General features: G+C 45.0%; 1 protein-coding gene across 1 annotated transcript in view; it reads left to right on the top strand.

Moving 5' to 3' along the window:
• Positions 1-1,120: 1,120 nt before the first annotated feature.
• The window catches only part of IGFBP5 (insulin like growth factor binding protein 5), a 127,029-nt gene continuing 102,571 nt past the window's right edge, over positions 1,121-25,578 (top strand). The window contains exon 1 of the mRNA XM_009275035.1: positions 1,121-1,177. Coding sequence (XP_009273310.1) covers positions 1,121-1,177 — 57 coding nt within the window. The remainder of the gene's footprint in view (positions 1,178-25,578) is intronic.

Here is a 25,578-nt window from a genome sequence, read left to right on the forward strand (position 1 = left end):
TCAGTAATGATAGCCTTTGGGCCTTGTTCTGGAGTCATAGGGAGTTTATGAGATGTTATATTCTCCGATTTCCTCTCTGCTGAAACTTCCCTGGGAAGGTCTTTCAGCATCAGGATGTGTCACTTCCAAAAGGATGTTTGGGCAGAGTCCGTGACAAAAAAAATCAGACTACTGATCTGGAGCTAGGTAGGCAGAGGGATGCAGTCTAGAGCTGGAGCTGTTCCCAGGCCTGTGCCACTGGTCTGATTTCCAGAACTAGATATATAAAAACCTTGAGACCCACAAACAGCTTCTATTATGTTAGTCACATTGGTTGACCTTTATACATAGAATACAAATATAATGCGGTCACACTGTTTTGCGTAGTAAAACATCATCCATCTTGCACATAGGTCTCAATCTGGCCAGGAAATTTCAATGTAAATATTAAAAAAAACCAAACATTTTCAAACAGCCCAAAGCATCTGGTATTCAAAGTCAATAATGTAGTAGGCATAGTTTGTTACAACCCAAAGTCCTACACCAGGGTATGGACACCATAGCGATGATTTTATAACAACTGTAGATAAAGACCTTGTTTTTCTCTCATAGCCAGGAAATCAGAAAAGCACCGTGGCTTAATGAATATATCTTTTTATTAATTGCAGGTCAAATACATGGTGTGATTGATACAGGTTATTATTTTCAATATCTTTATCAATGACATTATGATAATGATTCATAACTATTACCTATTGATTATAACAATTATAACAGATATAAGTTAATGCTACCGAGTGATTAATAACTACATATTTGCATTGCTCTTGCCACAACAGATATTAAGTATAAACAAGGAATGAAGTGTGCTAGACCCTTTACTAGCAAAAGAAAGGATTCCCAAAAATAGTTGGGTATAGATCTGAAGAGCATAAGGCAGTAAAAGTCCTCACCAAAGTCTGGTTAAAACACATCAGTCACCAACTAAAGATGTTTTGTGTAGACAACAGAGCAATAGAGCTTTAAGGCAGCCCAGCGATCATGACGAAAGGTTGTAGAACTTGGGGAGTTTCTCCTGGGAAGGAGCAGCAGAACGGGACAAAGAACGAAGGCACTTGGAGACCTGTCAAGTAGGAGGAGAATGAAGGCAGCGCTGATCACCGAGCTGATCACAGAGCTAGAAATGACAAGGCTGGATGTGAGTGTGAGACCACATGGTGGACATGCATTCATTGCAGTCACAGGTTATTCTGCAATAAGTATTAAAACTGATTGTGTATGATCAGATATCATTTTTCATGTTTTATGAGTGGATTCTGTTTTCATTCCTTGTGGCTATTACTAAAAAAATAAGCAGCTAGCTCATGTGATTCAGCCAACCTGAGGTGTGATTTTTTATAATTATGTCTACAATACTGCATTGTACCCAACCTAATAGCTAGTCCCACAGCATGTGAACGTTCACAGAATTAGACCACAGCACCTCAGTTCAACACAGCCACCCCAATACGCTGAAGAAGGTCTACCGATACATCAGATCAGTCTACCTATCACCTGTTTCAAAGAAGAGGAAAGATTAAAGAGGAATAAGAGTCCAACTGCTCCACAAATTATCCAGAGACAGACTTGTTTGGAAGAGTAAAGCAGCTTGATACAGATGCAGATTCTTCACAAATCCTTTCTTCATTCGTTAATGCAAATTTGAGAAACTGGCAGTGAAGAGGGGACGGATGAATGATCAGAGCAGACACTGCACCAAGCCTTGTAGTATTTTGTCCTTAAAACTGTTGCTGAGGTGTCCCATGGTTATTAAATGTGTGTAGTGAAACTGAAGATCTCTATCCACATAAAGCAACTTAGCTTTCTGCTAACTTGCTTGTAAATCAAGAGCCGGTTCTTTGCCATCAACAGATATCTGGTACACACAGCTGCAAAATGGGCATGAGATCACATGCAACCCACTAAAATCTGGGTTCTTTGATTTTCCTAACCCTTGTGATTTGTGACATCGAGCCACCTTGTTTCTATGATTGATCCAATGGGCCAAACTCTTCTTTTGCCTTTTTCCCTCTAAGCCAAAGACATGAAGAATAAGTTTGTTCCTCACTACCACCCTGCCTTTTCTTTTTCTTTTTCTTTTTTTTTTTTCCGGCTTATAGTCTTAAGGGCCATCATAAGAGAAGTTTAATAACACCTACAGGTTTTTACGCTTCAGTGAAAGATGGCAATGCAAGTCCTTAGGCATTTTTTTCAGAGTGGCTCTAGGCAAAGATCTCCTTTGTATATAGTATAGAGTCATTCTTTTAAAATCAACAGTTTATTCTTTTTTTTATAGTGTGTTGTATTTTACTGTTAAGGAGAGCTCCTCGTGAAAAAAGTGCATGTAATCTTTTATAGAAAGAGCAACTATGTTAAAACAAAGACAGAGGTTTACATTTTTGTAGGCAAAAAGTGGTTTCTCATTGACTTTCATACTCCTGTTTCATTTTCAAGGCTACCCAGAAAGCATGCATGATTAAGTGCAACTTGCTGGCCATGACTGAGGAGGTGAAACAGTAGAAGTCCCTAAATTGGAAGTACTTCCTCGCTGTTTGCAGAGGAAGGCTCAAAATGCATAGAAGGTAAGTATACACTGTTCAAGAAAATGAAGTCAAGTATTTTCAGTTGTAGTCATTGGGGGTGCTAACAGGTACATGCATGCATAAAACAATTTGATTAATCCTAGGACAAAATCTATCAAAAATGCATAGATACCATTTCTGCCCCGGTTGTCCAGCCAGTGGGGTATGATTGGCACAGGAACACAGCAAAGCCAACAATGACAATCTCAGAAGCAGGAGTGGAAAAGTCCTACTGTCCTCACTGTCGTATACATCTTGCCAGAAAAAACCAATTACTTCTTGCAGAAAAGGACAGGGAGAGTCAGTGTCTCTCTCCTTAGTGGCTGGCATGAGCAGAAATGCACTCTCTGGTCTCTCAAAAGCACCATGCTCACTGTACTACCACCCTCAAACTTCAACCAGGGCTGGCCCTATTTCTTGGCTTCATCCATGGCCTTAAAGATATTCCTTAGCCCTAAATATTTCCATTTGTTTTCTATTTTGATACATGCTTCTAGGAAACAGTGCCTTCAGGGGGGTCATATCTTTTATTTTGTTGGTAGGGCAACTTTTCGGAGTCCCTGTTTGATTATGCCTGTTTGCCTTCTGATAGCTGTGTTTCCTGGATGGCTGCCATGTGTTTTTCCTTTCTAGTTAATCTTACAGCAATGATCCTGGCCTTCAACAGATACAGAGTGTTTGTCCTCCTGGTGTTCAATAGGACTCTAAAACATAAACACTTTTTCATGTGTTTCTGGGTACATCAGCATTCAGAAACCAAACTCCTTTATGAGTAGCAGTCACATCCAGCACTCAGCATTTTCAAATCTCTGCAGACACATGAATTCATGCTCTTTCTGTCTTGCAAGGAAATAAAGTTTACAAATGACTCTCCACACTTCTGGGGAAGAAAGCTGAGAAATGAAAAGCTTCAGATTGCAGGAGCAAAAACTAGTCATATGAACAGGTAACCAAACATATAAACAGGTAACCATTTAAAAAGCATCCAAGGAACCTTTCTGGCAGAGGTAACATTACGTAGCAGGAAACCCTTGCTTTGTGCTGGAGCACAGCAGGCAGGTTTGATCCTTTGTCTGCCTACATCTTTCCTCAAAGTGCATGTTACTGACTTGGGAACCTCACTGACATTTTTTAACTCTGGAGCTCCATCATCTTTTTCCTTTTTTTTTTTTTCTTTTTTTGGTCTTGTGCTGTTTTGCAGGTTCAGCTTTTGTATCTCAATGAAGCCTCTGAGTTTTCTGTAGCTCCTTCAGTCCCACAGAGTGCTCTAGGAATGCTATGAACTGAGTAAGACTTTTCCCTGACATCAACACTCAGCAATGTTGAGCTGAGAAAGCGACAGATTGTGGCATCTTACTGTATTTGTCTGAGATAGGATTCAATATGAAGAATCAGCGCATTGTTTCAATGTCTGCATACCAGTTAACTACTAATGAATTCACAGTCAATAAAATATACTCTCTGGGTAATATCCGGTCAACAGTTAACCTAGTAGTTATGTTTGGAAAAGAGTTTATGATCAATCCCCTGTTGCCACAACCTTATAAGTTCTGGAACGTTCACTTGTTGGCCTGAAACTTCCCAGAATTTTTAGGGTGGCAAAATCAAATCTTACATGAGCAGGGGGAAGAATACAGCTTCCCAAAAATTCTGCTTCAATATTTTCAAGCCAGTGCCAAAAGAAACATGCACCAGTTTGGGATTAAAGTTTGCCAGAGCAGGCATTTTTTGCAGAAATAATGACTGTCCTGCTTGAGGAAAGAACATGTATGGCTATCCCAAAATTAGGAGCAGTGACAAAAAAAACCATGCTGAGAATATAGGTTTTTATTCTGTTTTTCTTACATGTACAGCTATTGGGTCATTTCTGGAAGAAATTTTCCTGTGCCCATTAACTAGATGAATAGTTCTCAAGACTGCTTTGTCAGACTCCACTGTTCACAAGTTTTGTTTACATGACTGCACTGCAAGTCTTCAAACTTGATTGTTTGGGAATCTCACTGAGACCTTAAAAAGAAGCTAGGTTTGAATAAACTTGGTAGAGTTATAAACCAATTTCAAAGTTATCGACGATACACACATGCATACACACATATAGATGTATTACTTAGCATTACACAGTCACTTGCAGTCTTCAAACACTTAAAATGTTAATAATACTGCAGTGGTTGGCATCACACTTCATGTCTAAATGCCTTAAAGATGCACAAAACCAAACAGCCAAACCAATAAAAACCCCACAATTCCTAGCTCAGTAGTTTTAAAATGACTCATATTTCAGCAAAGGACCCAAAACCATCTCAAACTGAAATCATAGCACTCAGAATCCTGTCCATATTTGATCTGGTGCTGCCTTTCTGCATCCAACTCTCTTACCCGGTAAAGTCACGTACACATACATCTACATGGGGGTGTGACACACGAGTGGGTACAAAGCAGTTTAATGGGTTGGCTAGAAAGCTGTGATAAGGAGGGGGTATAAACAGGGTTCCTCCTGTGTTGAAGCTTTCCCTACACTAATATACAGTGACTTGATTTTGTTTATAGTGTGGGACCTGGATTGCCCACAAAGTTCTTTTTCACAGGATGCATTTTCTCAGTCCCCCCTCATTAAAGTAAATCTGATTACATTTCAGTCTCCTTTTTTTAAAGAGAGGGGAGCTAGCGGGGGGAGCTGGAGCCACACACTTAGATAATTTCCATTCAAATTCAGCACAGTAGTCCTCTCAGCCAAGTCGCACTTAGGGGAAGGAGACAGCAGGGGAAAATTTTGTGCTATTCTTTGATGGCCTTCATCGGGTGGATGAAGCATGACCAATCATCCATAACCTGACAAGGCCTTGGAAAAGGCAGAATCATGACTACGTCACGTATACCTCCAATGCCAGGACAATACGGGGTACTGTTGTGGGCTGCAGGGCTGGAAAGGAAGAGCTTTTAAAGTTGTAGTAACAAGGAGAAATTATTATCTGGGGGGTGATGGGAGGAAGGGGCAATCTTGAAGAGGACATCAGAAGAAGCTGCGGGGGGGGGCGAGGTGACTTGTCCCCTCCCTGCCCTAGCCTCCATCCTCCCTAAGACATTTCAACATTCGTTATCCAAGCAGCAAGCTCTTTTCTATGATGGGGAAGAAAGAAATCAACTGTGTTTTTAAAAGCTACTTGAAGCCCACAAAAGGTGCATTGTTTCAAAATGGGTTGAGGGGGCTGGGTGCTTTGGGGGGAAAGAGTTGAACTTATACCATCATTTTGTCTAATTATTCCTGATGTTATTCCTGTTGTCATGTGGATTACTACAAAGCCAACTGCCAGCTTGCGTCCCTGAGAGCAAAGACTAAACTGTTACGCTTACAAGGACACGAGGCTTGTTCCCCACTCCCTCCTCCCTCTCCCACACTACTGCAGGCGCTGGCTCTTCCTTGGGATGCCCACACATTTGGAAGAGATGTCAGGAAACGTGGGGGCAGAAACCACCTAGGAGATACCAGCCATTTCTGCCAGTTAAGAGGCAACCACCAGGCTTATCCTGTAAAACTCCAGAGACGCTGAGAGACATCCAACCAGTCACCTAGACAATGTCCTTTCCTTTTCTGTTCGGACAATGCATTTGCCATGTCCAATTCCCAGTCCAGGCACACATTGGAGCTGATCCCAAAGCAAACTGTCCTGTCATCTCATCCAGGTTTCGTCTCAGACAGATGTCTTTGACAGAAGAGAAGCTGGAGGCCACCAGGGTGTTGCATATTGCCAACAAGGAAAGGCATAGAAAGGCAAAACAGAGTAGAACCAGAGCAGCTACAGCTATCACCAATTTAAAATCTCAGATCCTTCAATAAGTTCCACCTGGTCATCTGCAGGCCAGCTCCGGCAGGTCAGTGACTTGACTGTGTTCTGCTTGCACTGACCTTCATCTCGTCAAGGTTGGGGACCTTGCTGGCTTTCTAAGAGACCCTCTGGTGATGTTTAGAAAACAAGCAGAACTTGGGCTGTCCCTGAGCTGGCTCTTCAGATGTACATGCATCCATAAATGCTGTCTCCTGCCAGTCTGGCCTAGCTTGGCCCAGGGAGGGTGTATCCCAAAGGGCACTTGGGGTGAGAGTGGACTTCCAGCTCTGCCCCTGGGTTTATGCTAGCCAAAGCCAAAATAAATGCAGTCAGAACCTGATCTTTTGGCAGACCCCGCCGATTCGGGCAGGGTTACACCTAATAGCTGGGAATGGGCGAACTTGAGTCACAGGACATAAACAATAGGCCAAAAGCCTAACACAATGTTCAAGGCAGCTTAGCAAACCTTTTGTTTGCTTTCATTTTAACTTTCATAGGCAGCACTCCCTGCCCTCTGCTGTCATCTTAGCCTAACAGGACACCATTTCATCATTGACTCAGAGTGAATATTCAGAACAGACTCGTGTTTCTTCAGTGCTAGGGAAAAATCTCTGTCCTGAAGCACTGAGGTGCACTGTAAGCATTGCCAAGGGCTTCCAAAGCCCCACAGGTCCAGGCAGGTTTTTACAATGTTCTTCTCCTGTTTGCACATATTTAAAAAAAAAAAAAAAAGAGAGAGATGATGGGAAAGTAGCTTGGGAAAATAAACCCTTTCTTGTTTAAGGGGTTCTTTTCTTTCACCTTTTTAAAAAACTCTGGTTTATAAAGACACGTCACCTGGCCCAGTCCCAGTCTCACTTTCTGCTGTACTGTAAAGAACATCTTTTATGTGACTGTTCTCCCACACTCAAACAGTGTTCTGGTTTGGTTTGTTTTTAATATGCAGGGACACACATTGCCATACACCTATGCTAGAGATGGCAAAGTCAAAGAACAGATGCTTACCTCTAAAAATCGTCCTTTTACATTCACCAACCTCAAATCCTCCCTCTCATCCCCTTACCCCTTTCTTTATTACACTGAATTACAGTGAAGGACCTGGAAGACAAGTGGGTCTTGGAGCTGACTTGGAAGCTATTTGACCTCGTTTCTGTAAGTCAGACACACTGACCTTCAAGGCTAGACTGTAAAGCTCACCTTTACAAAGCAGCCTTCCCAGCTCCAGCAATGACTATTGGGACAGACATGCTAGAAGCTGTAACAATAGCTATATTGATAGGAGGGAAGATTTTATTGTAAGTTGGATTTAGGAATGAGTAATTATGCAAACAAGCAATTAACTAAAATAAATATGAATTACTTCCTCTTTGCGGGGATGCTTTTAGTTTGACTTGTAGCAATATCAGAGGCAGGAGATTTTGCAGGGTTGAATCAAGCCTTTAAAACAAAGATAAAGGGGGCATTGGCAATGAGGGGAAAATACGGTTCTGTCTCTCCTATGCATCATTAAATGCTATGTGCATATGTATGCAACAGGGCAGCTGTAATTTACAGAATCAGAAATACATTAAAATACCAAAGATTTGAGGCCAGGTAAGGCCCACTTTATTGACCCACCATCTGTTGAGCAGCATCATTCTATTTATCCCCATAAATTTCACTGATGCAAGACAGGACACGTATTTTTTCTCTTGGTGGTTGTGGTTTTTATTCTGATTTCTCTCCCCCCTGAGAAGGCAGGCTGCAGGATGCTTGCAAGACAGATGAATACGGTGATACTGCCGTCTGCCTTATAGCTTCAGGTAGCTCAGCTCATCAGACAAGACACTTTTGAAATCCAAATGTTTCTGAGGTCAGCCTTCTCCTTCTGTAGTGCATCACCACCTTGTTTACAAGGCCTGTTCTGCCCCACACTCCTGTGCTGATGGAAGGCAGCTCGGCTGAGAAAGCAGTGCCAGGTTCCAGGAAGAAAGAAAGATCTTCCTGCAAGAGAAAAGGTAGCCCTGCAAGTTTCTGAGTGGGAGAGGAGGTAGTGGCAGATAACGTACATAATCTTTCCCTGCTCAGGGAAATTTCAGCAGAAGGGACGGGACCTAGGCTTCCCTTTGGGAACATCATGCTGACGAGCCTACAGAGAGGAGTTTTCTGGAGATGTAATAGTAGGAATCACTGAAGCAATTTGTGAATTTCAATTTGACAAGCAGGAAAAAAAATCCCCCCCATCAAGATTCTGCTTTTACATTTTGGAAACAAAATGTGTACAAAATGCGTTCCCACGTGACTTTGACTTTGTGTTCCCAAATGATTCCTTTCGTTTTGAAATTCACCTGCCTTTTCAGAAGGTAGCATTTAAAAAAAAAAAATTTAAATAATCCCAAATCAAAACGGCTTGTTTCATTTCAGGTTGAAGGAATGAAATATTCTCTGTAGAACAGAAACAATTCTCTTCCCTATTATTCAGGTCAGATGCAAGACTGAAACATTTGCTATCCTTTTGTTATCAGCTGAGGTCTAGAGCCCCATCTCCTGGAGTCAGGTGATTATGTTGGAAGCTTGGTTTGGTTGCTTTTGACATTTCTTGCCCTTGTGGTTTGGAAGGAGATCTTGGAAATGTGTTTTAAGCATAATGAATGCTGTGACGTCTGCCTGAGCCTCCACACATCCGGAAACAAAAGTTTCATGTAGAGCAATCTGTTCCAAGTTTATCAAGACAATGTTAACTCCAAGGCTCACTTACGAGGCTCCGCCAGCATCACTCACAGAGAGCTTGCATAGGACCAGATGCTTTTATTCAAATTCAGTAGGACTTAGTTTACCCCTCAGTTGACCCACTAAGGTACATCAGGAGGAAAAACGTATTCAACATGGGTAAGCCTGTTCCTCTGTCCTATGGGGTACCAAGACCATCCATTCCCTGGTCAACATTCAATCCCAGTGCTGCTATATCATTTTGCAAAAACAGCATTTTGCTGTTCCCTTCAAGGATTTGCATTCAAGCTTCTGGTTCACAGGCAATGCCAACACACATTGATTACAGTTCAGAACCCGAAGAAGAGGAAACAACACTGAACAAGAGCTCTCATGTTTCATGTGGCTCCAATGGTGATGGGGTAAAGGCCAGCCTGTGCTACTGCTACATGCATGCAGGGGACTCATTTTCAGTATGGCCATCTGCAGTGGTAAAGTCAAAAGAGAACCAGGAGTCTGAGCCAGGACCTGGTCCAGGGCCAAGACCATTTCCTCTCTAGCCTTGGTATTTATGCCCTTCAGTGATCTGGAGGTTTATCAAGACTCTGCCACTGCCTCTCTCAACCTATTTACAGTTATTCATGAAGCCGTGGCAACTTGATTGCGAGTCTGAGCTCTTCACTGTCATTTGGCCAAGCCAGGCAGATTTCACTTTCTCAATTGCAGCTCCGATACCAAGCTAGCTCAGCCACCTCTGGTCATTTTGGTCATCCTTCCTCTGAACTGCCTCCACTTTGTCTCTCTCTTTCTGGCAGTGACCTGAAACCAAGCTGTCTTCCTACCACTTTTTCACAACAACACACCAGCTAGAAAGAGGTCTTCTCTCCCAAGGAGAGAGGCTGCTGTTTAGGATTTCTGAGCTCCATGTTTCTCAGTTCCCTGGTCTCCCACAGACTCACTTGCAGGCCTTCAACAATTAAAGTCCATCTCTGGTGCCTTAGGTCCAACTCTCAAAGGAAAAGAGCAATCCTTCTTTTTTCTAACTTGCAGTGGAGCTAAAGTATGTAATTCAAACGCAGCTGAGCTTCTCACCAAAACAACCCCCTCAAAAAAAAAAAAACACACCCTTTTGTTTGCTTCCTATTAATGCCTTCTAAATAGAGCAGCCTGTCACAATTTGGGGATGAAGGGGTGCCATCCATCTGTTCTTCGGTTCACTCAAACTCTCCCCTACCACCCACTGCAGATATATTGTAACCAGCACTACAGAGCTCTTTCTTTGCTTCTCATTTGGACCCCAAAACCCTTCCATGACAGGTCTCATCAGGCCTCTGCCCTTCTTTGACTGAGTTTATTTATTCCTCCCCTGGATGTTCAGCTCTTCCTGAGTTTGTCTCTCCTTTCTAGTCCATTCCTTTCCCCCCTTGCAATTCCTGTCATCCCCTGCAAGGCATTTCATGAAGAGCATTGTGTTTACACGCTTTCTTCACAGCACCTTGCTCAGTTCAGATGGGGAGTTAATGATTTCCCAGGGCAGCGCCATGGGCCTCCGCATCCCCTCTGCTGACAGAGCATCTCCAAATCTTCCCTAGGAGAACCTGAACTCCTGCCTTTGAGGGAACAGTGGGTCAGAAACCTTTCTGCTGGGGGGTCTTTCTGAGGTTTGCCACCTCCAGGTGTTCAGAGGGAGACCGAAAGAAAAGAAAGACAAGAAAGCCAGAGCAGCTGCAGAGGCTGCTGCTGAACAAAGAGACAGTGGCTTGGCACACCCAGAGAGCACACCAGAGGTGAAGCTAGAAAGCAGAAAGGCATTGGGGTTGGAAGAAGAGAGGAGCAGGAGTTTTAAAGGAGAGGGTGGGGGCAGACGAGGTTAGAGATGATGGAAGGAGGGGAAATGTTGAGGTGGAAAGTGCCGGTTGAAGAGGAGGAACGAAGGTGAAGGGGCCGCAGGAGGGCAAGAGGACTACCCTCCCACTAGCTGCACCTGGATTAGGAATTATAAACTCACCCACCTGCCTGCCCCACACCCTTGCCTCAGACAAAATGAACAGGACACTGAGAGTATCCCTATTCCAGACCCATTGAAACAGCAGAGAAAATTCATTTAACCACTCGCACAGAACTTGACAGTTGCTCAGAAAGGCCTAAATCTCCCTGGGAAGTAACTTCCAGACTGCATCAGGTGTTTTTCCATTCCCCAAATGCCTAAAAGGTAACAGCCTGATGGCAAAAGCAAGAGGCAGCTGTTCAGGGTGACGGTGTATGCTTTGCCAGATGTGCTTAGGTCAGGCAGGGCTGCTGATAGGCCATGGTGAGGAGTCCCCAGGGCCCACCCTGGATATAGAGATCAATCCTCAACCTTCAGGCCCAGCTTTTAGGCAAAGAGAAGAGCAGTGTGCATTCAGGACTCACAGCAAGCAGCAGGTCCAGGGAACCAGATTAGGGACCCCCCATCCCCAGCACCATCGCAGCTCTGGGGACCAGCTGGAGCACCTACTGCTGAGGGTCCCTGAAGCAGTGACACAGGCTGTCTCCCAGTCAGTCCCTCAGCAAGCAGTGCTGAGGAGGAGGCAAAGTCTGTGAGGAAAAGCAATATCTTTAATTAAAACAGGCCCTATGTGACTTCATCACTGCATGATTCTTACTGCCTCTGCCCCATGGAGCTTCTAGTTGGAGTCAAGCAGATCATCTGCTGGGGGTGAGCAGAAGAGAGCTGAAGTCCTGGCTTGCTAATTGTGTGCAAAATGTAGGCGGTTTTACTCCAGGGACTGTAACATCAGCGAAAGTGCAAGTGAATCTGGTTACTGGAAAGCCAGGACACAATACGCGTTTCTGATGTTTCGGGGGATGATGCTGTCTTAAAGATGATAGGATAGCACGCCAGCTGCTGGCCTTGCAGCACTTGGAAAGGAGCTGGGGACAAAGTTCCTGTTTATGCAGAAGTGACTGAGTAACCAGTAATTTTGGGAAGGGAGCATTACACACTCCTAAAGAGCAGTCTTCCACTGGGAGGCTTTCAGTTTGTGGTCAGTTGTTGCAGTGTGAGATTCACAAGCTGCCATCCAATACGCCTCAGGCTCGGGCCATGGCTGAACAGCTCAGAGAAAGTCCCCCAGAAACAGCAGGGAATCTGTTCCTGGCAAATGGGAAGCAGATTTGGGACAGGGACGTGACACGCATGTGGAGTCACACAAGTCACACAACAGACACACATACAGGCACAGGAGTCAAACGGCACCTGGCGAGAAAGGCACACTAAGGCTGGACACATCGCTGGGAGCAAACAGTGGGGGGAAGGAGCTCTCCACCATAAGCTCTGTTTGCACATCTGGACCCCATCCAGTTGCATGCTGCTACCCAGAATATTACACTTTCTCTGTCCTCCCCATGGCTGCAAAATCTGGTCATTTCTCTATCATCTCCCGGCTTGCTGTTGTGGCTTTTGTTGTCCAGCCCAGGAGCTGAGAGGAGCAGTATTGGCCCATGTTCTTGAGTGAAAAGAGAAAGGACAAGCCCATATTCACTTTGCCAAGGATCCAGAGTCTCAGCAAGTCAGATGTGCCGTGAGCATGGGTTTGGAGTCCAGAATTGGCCATAGGGACATCAGAAGTTGGAGGTCCTGCCACATCAGGAAGGTGATGGCCCCTCTGGTTGTCCCTCATGGTGACAACTGCCTGTGACAAGCCTTGTTGAGTGTCACCCATAGCCCCCATGCAGGCTGAGATCCTGCAAGAGGGGTGCTGTCTGAGCAGGCCTTGCCTAGGGGCTCCTGAAAACAAGGGCCTCTCAGCAAAGTCATGCTGAGGAGCCAGGAGCCCCATCTCAACCAATGCTAAGCCAAGGAGCTGGCAGCGTTTGGGGCCCTGTGGGTAGGTGACAGAGTGGTGAGGAAGGCTGCTTGTTGAAAGGGAGGGATGCTCACAGTGCAAAGGCAATTAAGTTTTAGCTGAAGTAAAACTACGTCCCCCCCACACTAAGGACTCCATCATTCCACATCCACCTCATTTTATCAGTTTGATGATAAGCTCCAGGCCTATCATGTTTGGCTCAAGTTTCCACTTGTGCTGAGGTAAAGCAGAGTGAACTCAGTGGCACTGAAGGAGGACAAATCTCATTTTTATGAGTGTCAGGCTGCTTTCACTACGTGATGCTGTGGCTGCAGTTCCCCTTGGCCTTGCTGCAGCTGGGATCTCATTCACGTTTCTTTCCTTTTTTATGGACCTTTAAGGCAAAGCTGAAAGATCCCCCTGGAGTCTTGGTTTCCAAAATGTCGAATCCCTGCTACAACCCTCCTTTAAATGTTAAATTAAAAAAAAAAAAATTACATTTAAAAGGCGATTAGGCGATTAGGCGATTAGGCGATTAGGCGATTATAAGCTCCAGGCCTATCATGTTTGGCTCAAGTTTCCACTTGTGCTGAGGTAAAGCAGAGTGAACTCAGTGGCACTGAAGGAGGACAAATCTCATTTTTATGAGTGTCAGGCTGCTTTCACTACGTGATGCTGTGGCTGCAGTTCCCCTTGGCCTTGCTGCAGCTGGGATCTCATTCACGTTTCTTTCCTTTTCTATGGACCTTTAAGGCAAAGCTGAAAGATCCCCCTGGAGTCTTGGTTTCCAAAATGTCGAATCCCTGCTACAACCCTCCTTTAAATGTTAAATTAAAAAAAAAAAAATTACATTTAAAAAAAAAATCAGCCAGAAGCTCCAACATGAGCACTGATTCAAAGGATAAACCTGCAAGAAGGGCTGGCTAGTGATTAACAGGAAGGAGGCGATTCTCCGTGGGCTGCACAGCGCTCGGGTGCTAGGAAGTCTGGGTGGGAACCCAAGCCCAGTCTCTTGGAAGAGACAGTTGCTGGTATAGTGGTTGCTTGAAGTCTAAATATCTAAGAAAAAAAATGAATACGTCTCCATGCAGAAAATATCTCTGCTGATATATCCAACTCCACCAGTTTACAGCTTTCCTACATTTGCCCTGGAAGTTTGCCAAGTAGTGTACACTGAATGTAAAACATTGCAGGCTTGTGACTGTTTTCCTTTCTTTTTCAAGATCCAAAGTCAGAGACGGGACTTTTTTCCTTTTCGACTTATTTTTCCCAAAGGGCAGAGACAAAGCTATTCCTTATGTGAAGAAGCTGGGATCCTGAAAAGATTTTTGCCTTTGCATGCATGGCTTTACATGTCCCCCTTGCTCAGCTCTGAGACATGTTCTGCTTTAAAAGAATAACATGGCGTGCAGATGCCTATAAATGGAAGATGAAATTGTTACTATTAAGCCCAGGCCCTGCCAAGGCAAACAAGTGCAGGGCAAACTGTGTGTGCAAAGGAAGGGAGCTGAGAAAACTTGAAGTCAGCTGAATCATAACTTCACTTTAATTTTAACATCACTTAAAACTACATAAACACAGCCATCTTATTAATAACAAAGCTAGCTCCTCAGTAGAGCTGTTGTTTGGAAAGCCAAGCCTGTGCACACGGGTGCAATGGGAAGAATGTTGCAGGAGAGACATGCCTTCCAAAGCTGTGTTTTAAATTTAAAATACTTGGGATGTCTGAGACGCAGCAACTTTGCAGGAGCCATGAATAGCATTTGATGTCTCTGCTGCGGTTCACCAGGGTCCCGACCTCCGCAGGGCCAGGAGTTTGTCACGACTGGTGCAAGGAAGAAGAGCGCAAATGGGGACAGCTGCTACCTGTCCATGAGGAACACCGCTCTGCTTGAACGGGAAAATGCTCACAAATCCCAGAGGCTGCCCAGCCTGGCTTTTTGCTTTCTTAGTGGACGATGATGTGTTAGGACACTTTCATTCTCCTCCTTTCAGGCTTTGCAAGAGCTGTCAGTATGACCTTGAATGAGTAAACTGTGTATGCACACATTTTAAAGTACACACACCCACTCGGCGCATGCAGAAGTCAACGGGGTGCAACAATATAAATCCCCAGTGCATTTCTCCACCTACAGTTTTGACTTGCCTGTTGAGGGTTTTCTGTGGGATATTTGGACCCTCGCATTGTGCAGAAGTGAGCGGGCTCTGGGGGTGCACTGTCGTAAATGCATACAGTTCAGTCCTATGCTCTGTTTGCTGTTTAGTGAAATGGCAAAAATACCACTTTGCTAATTAGCAGGTGAAAGTGTAAAAGTTACAGGAACGGTCTGCAGGAGTTTTGAGATACACCATAGCAGACAGCAGAGCAGAGCAAAACATTTTTACCGTTGTCTTGCAGGAGTGATTTGGTGTCTGTGGTGATCTGATAATCTCAGGGTGAGGAGTGAAAACACACTGATACAAGGCTTGTTCTTTATTGCTTCTGACATTTTATAAAGGCAGGCTGGCTCAGCAACTACCCTAATACATAGCCCCTAAAGCAGAGATGCAATTCCTAATGCATTCCTACTGAAACTCCCCTGACTTCAATGGCCTTGTGTTAAGACTGGATTTGGCCCCGTCAGTAAAGTACATTTAGATTTCCAAACTGAAAACTGCTTCTGGATTCCAGAGGGACTTGAAAAACTCCCATAGCACTGGAGTGCAGCAGTGAGATTTATGCTTTTCCCTGACTTTTCACTACTCAGTAATACATTTGTATGGCCAAAGTAAAGCCAGATCTGGCATTCTCCACTCCCGACTTCTCTACTACCCAGGGAACTAAATGACAGTGTAGACTGGAACAGTAATGCTCTAAGCCCCATAATAGCTTTTCGGGGGTATTTTCACAGCCTGTGGAAAGAATGCATGCGTGGATATTTGAAATATAAGGACTTGACACTTTAGCTCACCCCAGTCTGGGGAGCCACTGGTGACACAGGTTCCTGTGCAGAGGCAGAGACGTGAAGCCAAAAAAAGCTCCTTCTGATATTTATTTGTAGGAAAGTAGCACCTCTAGTCTCCAAGTGGATGGAGGACTAGGTTTTATTGGGCACTCCTTTTACCCACTGCCAAAACCAGTCCCAGCTCTGGAAGAGGATGATCACTAAACAGATAAGACAAGCAGGTGAAAGAAGGAAAGAGGCACAGGGAAGGTCCTACAGAGCCACAGCACCCCAGCAGGGGCTCAATGCTTCTCAGCAGCACGGGGAAACTGGCTGTTGCTGCCACAGTCCTGAGGCAGGAGCATGGGGATGGGGGGGCAGCAGAGCTGGGACTGGGAGCCAGGGGCGAGCTTAGCCGCTCCTTCTGTTGCCTGGGGGTGAGAGGAGGTGGGGCCTGCGTTTCCCTCAGCCTTACCCACTGCCCCACAGACCCCAATGACCCCTCAGGGTCAGCTGCCACCTTCCTGGGGGTCTGGCGTGGGTCTTCCATGCAGTCCCCAACAGCCAGCTGATACTGCTCCCAGGAATCTTCCCTGGCATCCCCGTCCATCGTCTCACATCCCTTTTGCTCGGTGGTGGGGCTGGCTGAAAGCTCTCGATCACTACCACCATCGCACTCATAGGTCTCACATTCCTTCAAGCCTCCTTCCTTGCCTGGTGCTAGGAGAAATCATAAAGTCTGAGTCCTACTGTTAGCAGCAACCACATCCCCACAACCTTTCTCGTGAGCATATCAAGAATGAGGGATGCTTTAGCTGCTTGTGACAGGACTTTGGAGCGGAGGATTGCAGTACAGCAATATTTCTCACCCAATTATGCATGAAGCACTCTCAGATTGAAGGGCTGTGAAATGACTGCAAATTATTAATTTTAATATTTCATGTTCTCATATGCAAACATACAGCCAAAATGGGGAAAATTATAAAAGGAACATGCAGGGGACAGTCTTCTTTTTAGTAAGCTGTGAATGAAAAGTATTGTGGCCACACTGACAAAATGGTCTCTGGCTTTTCTCTTTTAGGAGCAGTTGTCGTATTACCAAAGGTTAAAAAGCCCAAAATGAGCAGGTCTCTGGAGGCCTTTCTCAGCTCCATTTCTATGACTTTATAATCTGAAAATGACTTGGTTTCTTTTTTTTTCACTTTTGTATTGCTGTTTTCCGTCTATTCCCATTGTCTAGATGCATTCATGGGCAGCCTGTACCCAGCTATTCTTGTGCCAACATTGTACTTGAGTTAAATAGCTCTCTTTCCTCCCCAATATTTAGGCCCCTGATGTATCTGTGGCAGCCAGTCCTATCCTTTTCAGCCTTCATTTCACTAAACTCAACAAGCTGAGCTCTTCCAGTCATTGTCTGCAACATGAGTGCTCTCTTCTCTGGGCTGTTGCAGGACCCCTCCTTTCCACCTCCTCTTTCTTTAACATTGGTGGGATTATGGTAGTTCTGCCAGGATTTGTTACCCAGAACATATTGTCTAAGGGAAAGTTACTGAGTTGAAGTTGGATGCAAAGAGAAATGGGAATTGTTGGGAAGAACACCACCATTATAACAGCATTTTCTAGTAGCAGAACTGGCTATATATAAAAGGGATGTTATTGCTGTTACAGTCCTTCTGTGTTTTGCATTGTGGTTCAATAGTTGGAATAGATAGTCAAAGCTACTAACCAATTCATTTCTTTATTCCTGGCTTGGTACTTCTCACCATAGTTTGCCCAGACCCCTGACTTCAAACTGGACGACAGCATCCCACTCTACCAAGACAGATCAGCTGTCCTGCAAACATTGCAGCTGGTATGAACCTGTTACCCTTGGGCTCTGCATGCTCCCCAGAGACCTATTCTAAGGTCAAATCCTAGTTTCCTGGCTTCCTCTTCAGGTGCCTCCTGGCCAGTGGCACAAACTGGTGAGGCACCCACCTTTCTCTCAGATGACATTATCCCCTGTGAGGCCATAAGCTGTAGTCTTCTCTGAGCTACCAAAGCAGAGTCAGAGTCAGCTTTGCGTTGGGTCCTGAGCAATAAAACCTTATGGAGGACAAGGTAAGGATGTGCCACTGCTTGTAGAGCAGAGAGAGCAAACATCTTGCTCCTATCCAGCTGGGGAACAGCAGTAGCTCTGAAGGAAGAGAAGCAGGCTGAGTATTGAAAAGTCACCATGTACTAAAAAAAATACAGCTGCATTTAAGGGGAAAGGGGAGAATGACACTCCAGGAAGGATTTTATTGTTTGCATTTGTAAGACACTAGGCATTTTTAATGATGTGTTAATGAACATATTCTATTCAGATGGGATTCATCACACTGCCCTTTCTCTATTTAAAAATTGAGCATCAAGTCTTAGCTAGCCATTTAGGATCCCCCTCTGCTGAAGGGCAGGAGATCTGTCACTCTCCAAGAACACTCTCTACAACAGAGGGGATGCAGTGCCATCCAGAGCTGTCAGCCTCTTTCCACGCGCTGGAGCAGCACATCCAAGCTTCATCCCAGCTGTGCCTCGCTATCGTCCCTTAAGCAACAGCCACTCTCTCCTGCCATAGCCAGGGATTTGAAAAAAATAACTTGAATTGCCCCAGAGTTAGAAGCCAAGTCAAAATTAGATTATGGGAATCCCATTGTTAACACTGGTGAACAATAGATACACACAGTCCCACAAGATCAGAAACACACCCCCGATTGCACGTCGCATATTGTTCTCCCTACCCTTTAAGATTCATATATTTGCAACCAACATTAAGCTAAGGAAAATAATATTTGGAACTTCTTTTCCCTGTACATTGCCTTTCCCACCCTCCAAAAAATGCTACTGAGCATGTTCCACCCTCTGCCGCCCTGGGCCAGACTGAAAGGGCTGGTTAAGGTTAAACAACTGTGGGCATTAGTTCATGGGTGAACCAAGACTTCCCAAAGGGCCTGGTGGTGTATCCAGCTCGCTGGTGCTGAGAGGACCATCCTTTGTGAAATCATGCTCTTTTTACTCTCTGTTACATTGGGCAGCCAAAACTGGAAACCTTCAAAATCCTGAGTCATCATTGAAGATGGCAGTCTTTATTTTAAATACTTCGGGGATGGACTGCAAGCATTGACTGCTATGACTATTGCCTCTATTTTTCGTTCTTCAGCCCTCAATAAACAGGACTATGGAAAGGCAGAGCTAAATCAAGAGGCCTGGTCCCCACCTTCACAGCCATTTGTGTCATTCATTGGCTGATGCGGATCATCTTAAAACCTGGTATCATTTTTTACCGGTGCTATACCCATGGTGGACATGCTCCAGACCTCCTCTACTCTGCTGCTTAGAAACCCTCTTTTAATTTCTAGTTTATAAGTTCATTCATGGCTAATTCTGAAGCCTTTTTTTTTTTTCTTTTTTTTTTTCCCCCTAATCTCTATATAAATAACCCCCAGCAGCCTGGACAGTTTGTTAGCAGGGCTATAAGTTGTCCCCCATTGAAGGCTTTGAGAACCCCAGACTTTGGCTCAAATCGGATCACAACTAATGGTATTTGCTGTTTTTCACAGGGAAGGAGGGTGGAATTTGTGGTTCAGATGTTACTGTGACCCAAGTGTTGTGTTGGAAGACACGTTTTTGTATAACAGCCGTTTTATCTGCAGCATTAGTCAGAGCTGACTTTTCTCTGTCCTTTGTCCCGGGGCTCTGTTTTTTGGCACCACCTGACATTTGACTCAAGAATCAGTCAGTATTTCCATAATGATTAACCCACCGATTGTCAGCATTCATAGCTCGGTGTTAAATATGGGAATACTTTGATTGCACAGATGCCAAGTGACCGTTGCTAACCAAATAAAAACGTGTCTTGAAAGCCACCCTCCTGGGCACCCTCAGTGCTGTGGGGTGGCCTCAGGAGGCAATCAGGAGTGCTCTTGCTTTTGGCTGTGCTATACAGCACTTCCAATTGGACTCGTTGGAAATTTCAAGGAAAGAGTTTAAAAAAAAAAAGGAGAAATTTTGGCACTGGAAGAATCTGAAGGAAATGACATTTTCAAGGGAATTTAGTTTCTTGAAATACAAAGTTTTGTTCAACTTTAAGCCACGTTCTGTCCGTTTTGAAGCCAATTTGCTTCTCCAGAAATGCCAACAGTTTTCATTTTTAGCTCCTTTGAAAGGCTTGGGGGTTTTTTTTATCTTCTGAATGTTTTCAAAAGAAAATATGAAGCCAGAAAGTTATTTCAAACAAACAAACAAATAAGAAAATAACAAAGTGCCTGATTATAAAATGAAACATCTCAGGTTTTCTTCTCTTGCCACCCCCAAAAAAAATTAAGAAGAATTTTGAGATTTCTCTCTCTCCATGTTTTTTCATTAGACAAACTTTCATATGGCAAGTGTTTCTGGGAGCTAATCAGAGGTACTGTGCAGATTACAGGTGCAGCAGGACAGCTAGTTGCTGTGGAAAGACAGTGAGCTGGGAAATTTCTCTCTTTTTAATTAGCTTGTGTCTCTTCCTTTGCACTCAGACAGACAGTAAGAAGTGTAATGCCAGGAAAAGCCAAATACTTTGGCATAAGAATTGATAAGGGCATGAGAATTCCTTCTTTAGTGCCTTGCATCCTGCAAGCAGGGAAACCAGCTCTTTTCTTCTATGATTGATTGATTGTTGTTCAATGTTGAGTGAGTCACTACACTGAGTATGATGGAGTAAAACTTCCCTAGTGTCCTGCAAGTCATGGGGAGACTCTGGAAAGAGGATGCAGTGATAACCAGCTCAATCAGGAGAGGAAAGAATATGGTCCCTAGGCTCAGAGCATTCAAGGCAGGAAGAGTCTGCTGGAAGAGAGCAAAAAAGCAGGTCAGAATATGGACCTGCCACTCCAGTGATGCAACTCTGACCTGGAATGACCGCATATATGGGTCCAGGAGATCACGGGATGTTTGTAAAATAGATCTTCTCTCTTGTGTAAGCAAGAGGATAAAATTATCCTGGCAGCAGCTGTTGTTTCCCAGAATGAGGATCAAGGCTGGCTGTTTTTCCTGCAGTATTCAAGACATCAGGGTTTCCTATCCCCACGATCCTGTGGTTGCCGTCCTGTGCAAGTGGTCTCAAACACGCAGACGTACACATTTCCCCCTGACACAGTATCCATGCTAGTGTGGCATAAAGTTCCTCTTAACATCTCACACCATGTAAATCTGCCTCCTTACTCATTTCTGCAACATAAAAAGCAGTAGAAGGAAGAATGGGGAATGCAGAGAAAAGAAAGGAAGACAGAAGAGAAAAACAGAGTAAATCAAGCAACTTTGGCAATATAATACTGTCTTGCAGCATGCCCAGGACTTGAGCAACAGGCAGCATTTACAAAGCTAGAAATTAAGTCCCATTTCCAGTTTTTAAAGAGGACACAGACTTTCCCGAAGTCTCTATCCAAACGTGTGCTCAGCTAGGGCAGTGAGGACAGATCCCATCAGTGAGGGTGGCAGATGGTCATTCAGCCGGCTGGGAGAGAAAGGAAGGTCATTGGAGGAACAGATGTGACGCCCAACAACCCAGCACTGCCGGGGGAGATGAGAGAGCCGGAGCCATGCAGGGTTCCCACTCCAGTAGGTTGTGGGCTTCTTTGGGCCTTGCTGTTTGCCGGCTGGCTGCCGTCCCACACAACCCATTCAACCTCACATTGGCATGAGCTCAGCAAAGATAAAGTGCCTTTCCACCACGCCATGAAACCACACTGCTCCCTCTTCCCCCTCCAAAGGAGTCCACGTACTTGAGTTTTTATTTTCCTGGGCAAAGAGGAGGGTGAGTAATGGATTTGCTTTGTTACTGGCAGTGCTCACCACCGAAGTGTGGGCCTGCATCTGCTGCTGAGATAAATCAGATAAATCAGAGGAGATGGCAGGGTGGTCGGGCGAGCATCTGACCAGAGCTTTAACAGTGCATTTCATTTACAAGCAAGGGGAAGGTTTAATATTTCCGTCCCTCTGTAAATACACTCATGCAGCATCGCCCCACCTGTCTCCTGGGGAGTTGGGCTAATTGCCACAGGCTGAGGACCTGAGCCCAAACTGATTTTACAGGGCACTGCAGCCAAGCACGGCTGTGGGCAGAAGCATTAGGCGTTACGATATCTCAGTAAGGGCCCCGGTTATCAACAGCTGAGGAGCAAGCAAACACCTGGCTGGCTAGGTTGCACTTATTGCAATATAAAAGTTTATTTGGATTGTAAAGAGATGTGCAGCCAGATGCTGGCTATGGCAGGTAAGATGCAGCAAGCTTCCAGTTTCAGTCTCTCCATCAAGACCTGGCCTCTGGAGCGTGCCATCTCCATCACCCAGACCCAGTGTCCCTTTTGTGTGTCCCATCCTCGGGGCACTCTCCTGACCACACACTTGCAGCACCTCCTGGCTGAGTTTCCCTCCATGAGGCTCAAGGAGAAGAGCATCACTTCCATCCTGTCCATAATATCACGTTGTAGTGGTTTGTGGATTTCTCTAGTGCCCAGGGCGGTGTCTCCAGAGTCATGACTCACCATGGGTGGGAGCAGGGGACAGCGAGGGTGTCTGTCGGTGGTGGGAAAGCTCTGCCTCCCTCTCCCCACAGTTCCCTGCTGGGCTTATGGGAATAATGCCCCTGAGTACGCCGCGGCTGGCTGGATTATCAAAGATCTTCAGCTGAGATCTTTTCACACGGTGCAAAGTGCCAGCCGCTGAACAGTTAACCTGATATTGAAGGACACATTGCGTTACAGCCTCTGAACTGGCTTTGTTTTAGAAGTGCTGTCTTTTGTCTGTAACTCTAACTTTCCGTCTCTTTTTACCTTCTCTGGGGCCACCCTCTGCTTCCCTTTTTCAGCCCTTATTTTTCTTCTCCTGGTCAGGCAGTTTCCCTCTCTGTGACATGACCATCAAGTTGTGGGTTCAGCTCACTGAACCTAAATTTTAGGCATCTGTGCTAAACTGATGGTCTAAACTCCTATGGCTGATGGAGAGACACTCCAGAAGACAAATCTTACCCTCTCATTTTGATTTCTTGGTTAGACTGGCAGAAATCCTCTCCTGGAGTTGCCAGTATCTCTCCAGCAGCTATAGAGCAAGTTTCATTTATGTAAGCCACGCACTTTTTAGGTAACCAGAATATGGTGGGATGACTCCTGCCCCTATCTTCAGAGAAGTGAAAGACGAATTTTCTCCTGTAGCTTCCTGGTGGCCTTTTTAAATAAGCATAAACACACAGGAAGCTTTGGGGGGGGGTGGTGGTGGTGGTGGTGGTGGTGTAATTTTTAAAAAGGAGGGGTTGATATGACTGGATCATTAGGAAGGATTAATGCCAATACTGAAGTAGCGCTTTCCACCTTCAGTTCGCATCAAACTGTTGTTTGGTTCATCTGTATCTAACGAGTATGAGCTGCCATCAGTAGACATGACAGCTGCTGTCTTGCTTAGTTTGCAGGGGCTGGACCGGAGCCTTGCAGAGTGAAAGCCATGAATTTGCACTGCTTCTCCACAAAATCAGCCTCTCTCTACCACTTTGGACCCTCAACACAGCCAGAAGCCTTGCACAAGGTCTCATCGGTGAGTTAGACTGGCACTTCTCATCACTAAAGCCCCCTGAACGCTTTTAAAACACAGTATCCACAGGAATCACTTCCTCTAGGACTTGAATAGAAATACGCCACAGCAGGATGAGACTCTTGTTTCTGGCACAGATTTACTGCGTGGTCTATGGACCGGCTGAGGATGGTTCTATTCATCTGGGAACGTGTCTCTCTTACCCTCCTAACATGCAGATGGTATAATGTTTTTTTAACATCACTCAGGAGCATCACATAACCCTATTGGGAGGGAAAAGAAGAATGTTACTTCCAGTTTAAGCCAGTATGAAATCTGCATTTCTAAGACCAAGCATTCAAAAGCATGAGTTCTGCTGCAGAAATCAGGAATTAAACTTTAAATCACAAACGTTTATTTAACATGAAGAAGTATGAAAGGGACAGTGTTTGATTTCAAGTTTTTCAGTCTTTTAAATATAACTTTCTAATTGTATAGGCCAATTCCAAAAGTTAAGGAGCCCATTATTATTCTTAGCTAAAATGGACATGATATGCAATCATCTGACTCCAAGAACAGTTCTTTTAGGAAAAACACCTGCAGTTTGTCAGGGTGGGGGGCAATTTTAATGAAGAAATTTGATGAAAGGATGCAATTCTTCCATTCTCCCCATCTCCCAGCCCAAACCTGGAGGTAGAAGTGTGAACACAGATCAATTTAAATCATGGCTTCAGGCTATGGGGTTTTGGCCCACTCACTGCTTACTGTTAATATCAAAGCATGAAGAGTTTTACATACAGAGCAATATTTTTTTACCCAGCTAACACCCCTTTCTCTGACTGCAGCTAGATGAACTGCTGAGATGTATCAGAGCTGGGTGGAGAGGTGGCCATCCCTGGATGCTCACCCTGTCTCCTCTTCACCGCCACTGCTGACCACCTCCATCAAATGGCCAGCACAGGCAGCTCTGCAATCGCCTCCAAACACAGCTCCCTCAGAACAGCCCAGGCTGCTTTTTGGAGCAGTTAACAAGCAGTTGAGCTGATGGGTTGGGAAGGGAATGGAGAGAACAGAGATGAACAGCTGGAGAGTAATAACTTTCTAAGGGGATCAGTTGCCACTGGAACAGCACGTCTGATCACAGATTTGCTGCCAAGCATCTGTTTTCCTCCTACCTCCTGATGTGGTCCAGCTTCTTTGCCCTGACTCTGCTCCCTCCTTCATTTTAGGAGATTGTGTTTCTCAAATCCTTATGCATCCTCCTGGGCATGGAAAGGGCTCAGCAACTCCACAGGCCCTGCCAGTGCATTTGAGAATTACCCCCACCCCCTTGTGTGCTGTTCTGCCTAACAATGTCATGCCAAACAGGCTTAATCAAGCTCCCCTGAACCAGTCAAATCTCTGGGGAGTCCAAATTTGTATATTTTCTTAGGCAGAGTAATATCACACAGAGTATTGAATGACAGTTAAAAACCACATCTGGATCTTGCTCTATTACAATACATCCATAGCCCTAAGGGGAAGCAGTGTGGTTTAGTGATTCATGAAACCTGGGTTTTATTCCCAGCTCCTCCACTGATTCCTTGAGTGACCTTAGCTCAGTTATTTCACTGCCCTGTGCGTCGATTTTGCCATCTGTGAAAATGGGGGAAGTGATACTGCCTTCTGCCCAAAGTCCTTTGATATCCTCTGAAAGCAAGTTCCAAGCACTATTGCTCAGCCTCATATGCCATTTCTACTTAGGATTGCATGCAGGCAGGTGGTGTGCCCCACATGTTTCCTCCCCATGCACACACAGGTTCCCCCACAGCTTGGTGGACCTCTGCAGGCTCCATGAGGCTCTCCCACATCTTGCCATCACTGCTGCAACTGGCCATGCCCAACACAACAAGAGCTGTGACCTCGTCCCTGCTGCATGAGGAAGCAGGAGGGATGCCGGAGCATGGAACAGCATTTGGGGGCTGTGCCATCCAGCATGTCCTGCTAGGAAACACCATGCTCAGTGGCAGCCCTGTCATTTCTCCTCCTGTGACAGGCATTTATTTAATGGCCTGCCATGCTAGTTTGTATATGACAGCGGTGACAGAAGCAGAGAGGTTTATGCAGACTGAAGGTCCCAATCTCCCTTTCCTCTTGCATAAAAAGAAAAACTTTG

This window comes from Aptenodytes forsteri, unplaced genomic scaffold (genome assembly GCF_000699145.1).
Source record: "Aptenodytes forsteri isolate BGI_AS27 unplaced genomic scaffold, ASM69914v1 Scaffold255, whole genome shotgun sequence".
In the NCBI taxonomy this organism is placed as follows: Eukaryota; Metazoa; Chordata; class Aves; order Sphenisciformes; family Spheniscidae; genus Aptenodytes; species Aptenodytes forsteri.